This window comes from Corvus brachyrhynchos, unplaced genomic scaffold (genome assembly GCF_000691975.1).
Source record: "Corvus brachyrhynchos isolate BGI_N302 unplaced genomic scaffold, ASM69197v1 scaffold26, whole genome shotgun sequence".
NCBI lineage: Eukaryota > Metazoa > Chordata > Aves > Passeriformes > Corvidae > Corvus > Corvus brachyrhynchos.
In genome coordinates, this window is record NW_008239324.1 from 14,057,850 (window position 1) to 14,069,541 (window position 11,692).

The 11,692-nt window shown below is 40.8% G+C and overlaps 1 protein-coding gene across 1 annotated transcript; it reads left to right on the forward strand.

The window, feature by feature from the left end:
- Positions 1–6: 6 nt before the first annotated feature.
- RGS9BP (regulator of G-protein signaling 9 binding protein) lies at positions 7–4,099 on the forward strand. Its single transcript, XM_017740877.1, has one exon. It carries the CDS (start codon positions 117–119, stop codon positions 828–830), a length of 714 nt encoding a protein of 237 aa, XP_017596366.1. The 5' UTR covers positions 7–116; the 3' UTR covers positions 831–4,099.
- Positions 4,100–11,692: the final 7,593 nt, after the last annotated feature.

Here is an 11,692-nt window from a genome sequence, read left to right on the forward strand (position 1 = left end):
GGCGCGCCCCGAGGGCAGCACTTGCCATGTGGGCTGGTAGCGCCCAGCTGTGGCAGCGCCCGGGGCCCAGCACCGGGTAAGTCAGGGCGGCACCGGGCACGGCCCCCACCGCCACCATGGTGAAGGAGGAGTGCAAGGCGCTGCTGGACGCGCTCAACAAGGTGACCGCCTGCTACCGGCACATGGTGCTGACCATCGGCGGCACCTCGGACTCCCAGAACCTGCGAGAGGAGCTCAAGAAAACCCGGCAGAAAGCTCAGGAGCTGGCGGTGGCCAACAGGAACAAGCTCACCACGGTCCTGAAGGACAAAAGCGTGAGTAAGGAAGATAAAGCCGAGTTCGAGAGGCTATGGGTGATTTTCTCCACGTGCCTAGAGATCCTGGAGATCGACATGAGGAGAGCCCTGGAGCTGGGCCACGAGTTCCCGCTAAACGTCCCCAAAAAGCACCTGATCCAGACGGGCATGAGCGGGGGAACCTCCGGCGTGGCCGCCCGCGCCATGAGCGTCCAGAACATGAAATACGAGGCTGAGCACAACATAGACGTGGTGGATTTGAAAGACCTCGAGAACGAGATCAACCAGGTAGGAGAGATGATGTACGAGATGGAGATGAAGGTCAATGTCCCCCAGTGGACAGTAGAGGCTAAGCAAGACCCAGGGGCTGAACTGAAATCCACCATCAGCGTGGGTGCTTCTTCTATTGGCATGATCTCTGTGGAGGAAAATAAATCGTTCTGCGATATCAGCAAGGTTCTAGCTGGGATTATTTTCACTGCTGTGCTCATTATCGCCATTGTCCTGGCAGTGTGTGTGGTAAAACTGTCTTAGGGTGGTGCAAGCTCTGACACGAGCAACCCTCTCCAGCCTGTCTCTGGAGTGTTTCATGCCTCACCTTTACTTTCAAAACGTGTCACTTGGATGAGCTGAGAATTTAAAACGAGCACTTGAAAGAACAAAGCAGAACTCCTGCCTCTCGATGTCCTAAAACGTACTATTTGCTTCTTCATGCTTTTTGAAGAAAAGGGATGCAAATCAGCCTGCAGAATAGAATGTCTTCGTTTGCTGGACTTGTAACAGTTAAGCGAAGTATCAGGGTATTATCACTACTGACTGTAACAGGGATTTGCCTGCTATTAATAGATCACTATTCTCAGAAGCCTGTGGTTTTTGTTCTTCACTACGCTCTGCTGTTTGCTGCTGGTCACTGTTTACAGTATTGGAGAGTAACATAAATTTGAAGGCTATCATGGGTGTTTTGTCTGACCAAGTGAAGAGAATACTTTTTTTCCCATCAAATACAAAAATATTTATTGAGTGGAGGAAAAGGGTAAGGATGAAAACCCCAATAAAGGAATGTAAGCAACCTCTATTTTAGACAAGTTAATGGTTGGGGAGGGGGGGAGAAAAGAGACCCCTGATTGATACCGAGTACTGTTTGTTGATTTAGACTGGCTTGTACGGAACCCAGTTGCATGAATTGGCACAGCATATGTGAATGACTAATCGCTTTCCAAATCCAAATAGAAAAAAGGCAGAGTTGCATATTCAGAAAAATACTAGCAAGCCTCATGGTTTTCATTCACATTTACCACAATTTTATCTTTCCCTGCAGAAAGGCTGATTCTTGCTACTGGTTCTAATTTTTCTTTCTGTAGCAGCAGCTTGCACTTCACGATTAATTATGAAAACAGGAGCAATGAATCTACCCACAGCAGTTGCAGTAACATTGGAAAATAGATTTTAGCAAAAAAAAATTAAGTTAAAGCAGACCTTCCCAACGGGATCCCCTCTCCTGTTGACAGGCAGGGACTGATGCTTGAATGTGTACAGTCACATTTCTGCAAGTTCCCAAATTGCAGAAATCCAGACAAAGCTAAAAATGTGTCTCAGTTTCATACCTCAGTCATGTCTGATTAATCATCTGGGAAGCAGGAAGCCTGTAGGATAGGTCCCATTTGATAACACTACAATTCTGGGAGGGAAATGCAACAGCATAAAGCTTTCCAGTGCTTCCCTGTGGAATTTACATTTAAATGTAAAACTGTGGGAACTGACAGTTACTTAGCAGAGAAGCTTTACAATATTTTGTAAAAGGATTTATGTGTTATGGTATTTATTATTTACTTCTGGAAATACCTTCTAGTGCTGTGAATACACGTTGTCCATTCAGGAATGCTTGGTACGTGTGCTACGGTGCCATAGGTGTATGGGGCACTCCACAGCCAAATATAAAGACCCCATAATATTGGGGTCTTAAGAAGTTATTTTTCTTCATTGATTATTATGGGCACGTTATCAAAAAGTAATAATGGGACATGTTTTGTGAACAGTCTTCATGCTTGTTAAATAAAATTGACAACATGCATGAACACCTAATATTTTTAGTTAAGAACTAAACATACTTCAAAAAACTGCAGCAAACAGTTTATTCTTTAAAAGAACTGAATTTATGGGGGGGAAAAAAAGTGTATTTGAATCTGGTCACTTGTAGGTGAGAAAAAAATAGTGGAGACCTGAATTCAAAGCTATAGATTATCCTTATGTTGAAGGATAACATGAGTTCTGCATCCAGTCTAACTCCATTCTCTTGGGAATTCAGAGTGCTACAAGACAACTCTACATTCCTTTCTGTTGTGTTTCACTCATTCCATGGGATATGTTTTATGTGTAGTTAATCTATGTCCCTAGAGATCCCTGACAGCTTTATAACTAAGCCAGGTCTGTATTTATCAGTGCTACAGGTCCAGCCTGCCTAGACATGGTGTAGTTGCTGAGTGTTCATTTAAATTGGATGATCTCCTTCAAAATCACAATGAGTAAACATATTTAAGGAAAATACAGCAAAATCTGCAGGAGATCATACCTATTTGGATTGCCACCACTTGTCATTAAGGATCTGTGGATATTTCCACTCTTTGCACTCTCCTTTCACTTAGTTCACGGGAAGGTGGAGAAGCAGTTGGGCTCTATTCTGTGCTTCCTGAAAACTCCATTTACCTTGTGAAATCAGACCATTTAACCACATGTCAAACCCCAAGTAATGAATGCAAGTCTGTTTTCTGGTGGATAAGTAAATGGTAACACTGACAGCATTCATTGCCTTTATCTTGATATCTTCCACACACCTAACCACAGATAAACAGTTTATCCATGCTTATTTATGTAGAAGAATTTTTAAGAATAGGTCATCTTCAAAAGCAAGCCTCAGTGAGTGGGTAAACAGTAAGTTTTCACTCCACTGCTTTTTTTTTTAATTTGGATTTTTTGCTATAGGATTCAAAGAATTCATATTAATAGCCTCTAAGTATATAAGTCTTGCTTTATTATGAATACGCACACAAGTACTATTTAAAGGATTGACCTTGGAAAAAGAATTTTCAAATTGTAAGACAAAGCTGGCTACAACTTAATTCATCAGTAGTTTGTTCCTAAAAAATCTGTATCACCTTATATTTAGACTATCTGAAATTAATAGATTAAGTAGAATTTTAAGAGAGGATTGGCACTGTCTACAAGGATAAAGTGCCTGCCATTCATCTCTGTTGGGGCCCCTCTCCCAGGGCTAAGCTGAAAAGATACCTCCCTAACATCTCCTACATGTGTTTGTTCCACCTGACAGACTTTGGCACAACACTGCACAAAACCAAAACAAAATGAAACCACCATTGCCCAAAAGTACTGAGGCTTCCTTTAAATTAAGAAATATAGATTTGCAGTCTTCATTTTTTTCCCCTACTGAAATGCAACTGGAAGGAGACTGGAAATGTTATTTTGTAAGTGAAAAATGGGAATTCATACTTCAAAATACTCTATATTGAAGCAGCATGATGAAAAAGCACATACTCTCATGCTGATTGCTGAGAATGTAAAAGAAGATGGTCATTGCTTAATTAATATCAGTGTTGATCTACTTCAGTTCTTTTGTTTTTATTCACAGAATACACACATTAAATTTGCTGTATACTAAAATCTTACTCCTGACTTGAATTACACTGCTTTTGCCTGTGCATGGGTGGTATTTTCTACACTTTGAATAATGCAGACCTGTTACTGTCACTATTTATTTAACTTAAAATAAAGTACCTCCTTATAACTTACTGGTTTGCTTGCAGCAGTAATTCAAACCAAACAAAACCTGTTGGAGCAAGTCCAGAGGAGGCCATAAAGTTGATTAGAGGGATAAAGCACCTCTTCTGTGAGGAAAGGCTGGGAGAATTGGGATTGTTCAGCCTGGAGAAGGCAAACTTTGGGGTGACCCAATAGTAGCCTTCCAGTGCCTGAAGGAAGCCTGCAAGAAAGATGAAGAGAGACTATTTACAAGGGATGGAGTGACAAGGGGGAATGGCTTCACACTGCCAGAGAGTTGGCTCAGATGAGATACTGGGAAGAAATTGTTCCATGTGAGGGTGGGCAGGCCCTGGCACAGGTTGTCCAGAGAAGCTGTGGCTGCCTCATCCCTGGGAGTGTCCAAGGTCAGGCTGGACAGGGCCTGGCACAACCTGGTCTCGCAAAGGTGTCCCTGCCCATGGCAGGGGTTGAAGCCAGATGATCTTTAAGGTCTCTTCCAACTCAAACCATTCTATGATTCTTTGAAAAGCTGGAATATTAATAAAGCTCATCTATAGTAGGCTCTTCTAAAATAAAGTTCCTGCTTCAACCATAGTAATAAAAGTAATGTGCTAAACCCTCTCATTAGTTTTGTTTGCAGCCTTCTCAAGCTCCCAAAGTTGAATAGTGATGTAGCTTAACTTACACTGCCAGGGAATCAGCAGTCTGAAAAGTCAAGAAATCCCTGCCTTAGGAAACAGCTACAATGACATCTAGGCTAACAGATGATGCTGCCTTCAGCACTGCTTGTCCAGTGTTCAGTACAGAACCCTTGGCTTGGACAATCTGAAAACCAGAGGACACACTAGACTGGACTAACAATTGGATTCTCGAGTTATGATCCAAACTCTGTCGCTTTCAGCCAGCAAAGCTGGCATTTACTTTAGCAAAAGTGAAACTTGGTCCTGTGCTATTGGTGACACCAATGATCAACAAACCATCAGAACTGAGTCTGTAAAATGCAGCAATTTGTAATTTCATTCCAGGATTTCCAGTCTATCACCATAAAAACCCATTATACTGTTATCTAGTTTAGTAACAAAAGGAACACAGGACCACAATTAAAGTGATTCTCCTTATCTTGCGAACAAAGTAACATTAAACTTCAGCACTATGAATATAAAACAAAATTATTTTCAAAATTCTTCATGTAAATATGAAAATAGTTTTTACAGTAATGCAATTACTTAAAACTGGACTAAATGACTGATGTAATTAGCCTTCAGATTAAAAATTAAACATGTGCTTATTGTTTGTAGAGAGGATTGGTGACAGGCTTGCTTTTCCTTCTCTGGAAGGTTTGTGTTGTTCATGTATGCTTTCCAGAAGTACCTTCTATTTAAATGCTAATGGAACTCCTAGTCAACATATTTACCCTTCACAAATTTTCATTATGTAAAAAGTCATTCAGTAAAACCAGTGGATTACAGATCTCTAAGTGCTTTCTCTCAATACGATTATGTAAGTCTTTTAATGCAGGAAGAGATCTGGACAAAATAGTTCACACGTGAGCAGCATTTGCTGTGGTAAGTGTACAATAAAAGCGGGATTAGAAAATAATGTCTTTCATATAAAATTATCCATGTGTGTTTAGGGAAGAACAAAAGAAGAAAGGAGATGGATGTATGTAGTAAATAGCAAAGTTTACTTTTTGTTATATACAACAGCCTCCCAATCTTAAACTACAGCCTCTCTATAAAAAAAAAGAAAGTGTCTTATGCCCAGTGGGACAAAGTATATAAAATATCCCTGAGTGGAACTGACTATCCATTCCCTGATTAACTCGTACCAAGTAAGAGTAAAAATATTTTAATCTGCTACATGTTTTTATCCATTTTACAAAAGACAATCTTCTTCTCCCTTGGTTTCACACTACAAGGGACTTTCTTCTGGAAGAAGACAGTCCCACATGGCTGGATTCCATCATCCATCCTTACAGCTTTCTGCTGTGGTACTGGGTGCAGCTGGGCTGCAGCTTCAGCAGCGGCCACTGCCGAACCTGTGGAAAGCTCGCATGGCATTTAACCAGCATCGGGGCCCTGGTGGATCCTCTCAGCCAGCCAAGCACGAGCGTTTCATGCTGGAAGCAATGTGACTGGAAGCCAGGTAGGCAAACACAAATCCAATCGCAGCATCTCTGAATCTGTCGCCCACAGAGGCCACTTCCCAAATGCAATTATGTTTATTGCTCAGTTCCAGCCATTTGTCAGAATATCTACTGTGATTTACCGGAGTGACAGAAATTGGCTTCTCAACCCTCCACAGGGTCCGGTGGGTTTTTGCTTTGTTCTCTTCCATTGAATTGTATGTTTTCTTTTATTTACACTGCACTACATGACATTATTTATCATACACTTAATAATAAATCTCCACCAAATTAAACAAACTCACAAATCCTCTCAAAGCTAGTTATAATTCTGCTGCACAGAAATGGAAGTCACAGTTATGGTATAAATGTGGTCTGTTATTTTGATCATTTCCACTGTGCATGAAATTATTGCTGGAGTCTCTGATCAGTCAAGTCTGTCTCTCGCACACAAATGTTCAAATAGCACACACAGCTGAATTCACTGATGTGCCACAGCACTAAGAAACCACACAGCCAAAAAGCTGACTTTAAAAATCATGGGGTTTTTGAAAGAATAGTAAACCTCATTTCTTACAGTCATCTATAATTGTCTCAGGGAAAAAAAATTCAAATGCAATTCCTTTGTGTGATCCAGAAGAATCTATACATAAACTATACATAAATAGCATAAAACTTGGGGAAAAGAAGGAAGAAAGGAGGAAATAAGAAAAAAAGGACGAAAGAAAATACTTAACTATTTATACTGTATAATATGACTGAGGCCTACCAGAGACAGCAAACATGACACTCCCTTAGCAACTTAATCTAATATGCTAATTGCAGGTGTAACTTAAGCTATATACATTTGAATTCTGGGTCCTGGAGGGAGTGCTCCAAATGATTCCTCAAACATGCCATCAGTACTCAGTCTGGCAAGAAATTACATGTGTGAAAACTATTCATGTAATTAAAAGATGCAGAATTAGAACCATAATTTCTGTTTCCATAAAACATGTAATCCATTATGCACCTGTTGGAAGTAGAACAGTTCCAGTTGTTAATACTATCTGTAACCTAGTTTTCTCACCTGCCTAATTTGTTGGAATATCATTTTGTATGAAGTTAGCTGGTTTTTTTATTTTTCCTTTTAGTCAATTGATATAATGGTGTTATAATCATAAACCTGCATTTCCTAGGTTTGACACTTATTCACAATTTGGAAACAATACTTGAAAACCTATACAGTGAATAATCTATTTACTTTTTATATTAATTATTAAGTCTGCCTATTTGTTGATATTATATGAGCTGAAAGCTTTAGCATGTCATTTTGAAATGACCTGGAGGTATTTGAAATACCATTTGAAATAGCTGGAGGCAATTAAAAGATGTGATGTGGCACTTGGGTTTAGTGGTGGACTTGGCAGTGCTGGGTTTGTGGTTGGACTCAATGATCTTGGGGGTTTTTTTCCCAACCCAAATGATTCTGTGATTCTACAACACTGAAAATAAGCCAGTTTAGGAAGCAGTAGAAAAGCCTAGTGAAATCTCTACATTTTTTGGTACTCAAAATTGTCAAAATTCAATATTGTAGATATTACATCTGCATGGGGACAAAGATGCATCTAAATTAAACCAAGAACTGACTTAATATAATAATTTCCAACTCACAGGATTGCATGTAAACTAAATTAAATGATGAAATGTTGGTGGACCTTGTTTTTAATCTGAAATTATTATTACAGTGGTGAGATCTGCACTGACCTGTCTGGGCAAAATAATTTATGCAGTGATGTAACAAAAGGAACGAAGTCATTCTGTTGCTAAGAATGTACAAAAAACCCCCAGAAAGTTAATTTGACAATCATTTCCATATATCTAGTGACCTGAACCCTTTGTTTTTAAACAAACTTATGCTTTCTTTTTCTTGTAAGGCAGTAAGTGAAGTGTAGAGAAAAATGTTGAAGTAACCTCTGCATTGCTGAAGTATGATGCCACAAAGAATTATTATCACTGCAATAACCTTATGGTATTTCATTTGATGCAACCTTTGCATCACTCAGAAGGATTTTTTTTTTCAATACAACATAATCTGGTTTTGAAACCAACCTAAAATACAGAAGTATTTGGGGTCCATTAGGTAAACAATCGTATGTTCTGGCATACAAGAAGAATGAAAGACAGCTGAATTCTTAACTTTTTTAGCAAAAATACCTTTTTTCTTTTTTTAATAATTTAATTTGAAGGGGACCTCTGACTCTTCAGCCTTCTGTTACATTTGACTGAGTGTCACACATGTATCTAGCTAATTCCTGCTATGGGGAGACTTCTCACCACACTAAGTGCCCTGTATTCCCAGCCTACAACTGGCCCTTGAAGCATAATGTCCTTGTGCTGGAATCCTTACACACAGTAATGCAATAAACTGGTATGCTTGCTTGAGGATTAGTAATAGATTTCCTCAGATTTTCTCCTTTTTTCTGAAATCACTCATAAGGCTATAGAAATTTTAAGTACAAGTGAGATGAGCTCTGCATGCTAGCAGAACAGATTGAAGAAAAAAGTCATCTAAGTTGGAGATGCTCTATAGATAACCTTACACCTAATTTGCCTGTAAGACTTGTTCTATATTCATGTGAGCTACCTCCAGCAGGTCAGCTGTAACTTTGAGGGGGCAGATATACACTCAAAGACCTTATCTTTTGCCTTTCTTAGCAGGAAACTGGAAGGGGGCAAAACATCCCTTTGCATCCTTTATCTTTGCTCAGAGAGTTTCTGAGTGTTCATTCTCAGAACCTCCTGCCACCTCCGGTCCTGATAACTGGGTCAGTTAAAGACTCACATGCTCCTGGAATTTCACATCAGATGACTTCAGCTTTGCCATGGATGGGTATTGAACTACTCTTCCTAAGACAATACTGAAAGGAAGTCAAAAAAATTGCCAGCAATAGGGTGAACCTGCTGACCCTCAGATAAGAAATGGCACCTTCTCAAGCAGAACAGGTGCCTTATATACCCCCGAAATGTGTGGAAAAATGCAGCAAGTGGAGTAGGGAAGAAAGTTTACCTTAGTTTGCACTTGGCTGTCTTTGGGTCCAAAGGACTGCTCTGAATGCTGAGCTCTAGTCCTGGAGAGAGCTGTAACCCCAGCACTGCAGCTCTAGGCCAGCCCTGGCATTCTCTGTGTGTCTGAGGCTGCAGACAGCAGTGTTGTGCCAGCCACACGTCCCATTTCTACTCCCCTGCAAGAATGCCTACAGAACCAGAACCGCAAGGTTTAATACCAGTGGATGCCAATGAAACCAGAGGAGGCCACCAAGTTGATCAGAGGGATAAAGCACCTCTGCTATGAGGAAAGGCTGAGAGAATTGGGATTGTTCAGCCTGGAGAAGAGAAGTTTCAGGGTGACCTAATTGTGGCCTTCCAGTGCCTGAAGGGAGCCTGCAAGAAAGATGAAGAGAGACTATTTACAAGGGCCTGGAGGTACAAGGGGGAATGGCATGAACCTGAGAGAGAGCAGGTTTAGATGGGATATTAGGAAGAAATTGTTCCCTGTGAGGGAGAAGCTGTGGCTGCCCCATCCCTGGAAGTGTCCAAGGCCAGGTTGGACAGGGCTTGGAGCAACGTGGGATAGTGAAAGGTGTCCCTGCCATGGCAGAGGGGGGAACCAGGTAATCTTTATGGTCCCTTACAACCCAGACCTTTCTATGATCCTATGCCTTGTTTGCCAGGGTGTCCCTGCTTTACATACTAGCACTTGTGAGACTTTAGACTGTCCTAGATAAAAACAAACAAACAAACTTTCCATTTAGAAACTTGAGGTAACACTGTAATCATTGCTATTCTCTAGTATCAGATTTTCCTAGATATGTTCTGAAACAATGTTCCAGGGCTATCAGATGTTACATTTTTGCCGTAGTAAGACACTTTTGTATATGTGCTGGTATTATATCTGATTTGAAAGAGACTCCATTCATTATTGGTACATGAGTACTTTCTACTTAAAATGCCTTTATGCTAAAATGATCTGACATAATGGACCCTAAATCTTTTTGATTAGCCATCAAGCTCATTGGATGTTAAATCTTGAAAAACCTCAGTAGTTTATTAATATTTCACCAGTAAAGCAGCTTTTAGGCATAGCACATTCCTAACAAGATGTATACTTAACACAGTAAAACAGTTAACTACACAAAGAGTGCGAAAGTCAAACAAATACCAAGGTGAATGTCATGATTTTAGGTTCAAAGTGCCTTCTAGTAGAAAACAGGCACATTAATGGGCCTTGTGCTTCCACAGTCTAAGGTGGTAATTACTAATGAGAAAAAAATATTAAATTAGTGAGAAAAAGGGTGGCTCAAGTTACAAGATGTCATTGGTTTTGCTTGTATATTCAGTGATAAGCAAGGGAAGGAGAGGGAGGCATGCTTGTCTATTGTGTGGTCATTCATTTTAGCAGCATCAGCTGGGTTGGCTGACCTGCCCTGCTCACTGCAGTCTGGCACCAGGGTGAGCTTATGGCCCAGCTATGTCTGGGCACACCTCAAGGTCATTTTTGGGTTTTTCAATTGACGTGATCCAGCATCCCACTGGTTCAGTTGCTTCTAAACTTCATTTCAGCTCCAGTGACACACATCTCACATGTATCAAGTACAAGCTCAAATATAAAATCAAATTGAGAGGTTGTCAGAAGCATGTACAGGCACATGGGTATTTGCTAAATGCAATCTGGCAAGAGAAGGATTATGGATAGGAAGAGGATTTTCCATGTTACATGCAAACACTATTCTAACAAAACTTCTCAACCTGTGTCATCAGCTTTTTTCTGCTTAAATTTCTTACAAATTAAAGAAAATTGAGGAATCAAAATCAATCAACAAAATAAAATGTTTCCTAAAGGTTCAAAAAACCTTTTTAAGATCTTGCTACCTTGCTGAATATTTTTTTCTCAGGTAACAAGGTACTTAAAAACCTCAAAACGTAAGAGTTCTGTAATAATTAACTAAAACTCTTCATACTCTTCCCCTTTGAAGTGTACTAGAACAAATCCAAACAACTTGTCAAACGTCACGTTTAACTACAGACCTAAAATGACTTTTGCTGCCAGCATGGCTCGCTATGGAATTGAGATAAGCAGATTTCTGTGAGGCCAGCTGGCGGGTCAGCAGCAGTATTACCATCATAAATCCGAGTCCTTGGCTCCTGACCCCGTGCTGACTCCCGGGAATGTAACCACAGACGCTTCACCTGTGCTCCGGAAGATTCTGGGCTCCGAGGAAGCTCCTCGGCATTTACACCTTGTGGCGCTGTAAATACACTCCGTGCTGTGACCCCCCAGGAAGCGCGAGCTACCCCAGGCCACAGCTTCCCCAGCCACTTAAAGCCATCGCCTCGTTTCTCCCGGCCATCGCTGTCTTAAACCCTCTGTATTTCCTTAAGCACTCGCCCGCTGAGGGCACCCGCTACTTACCGGCTTAGGGCTGAGGAGGGCTGAGGCATCACGGCTCCCGGCCCG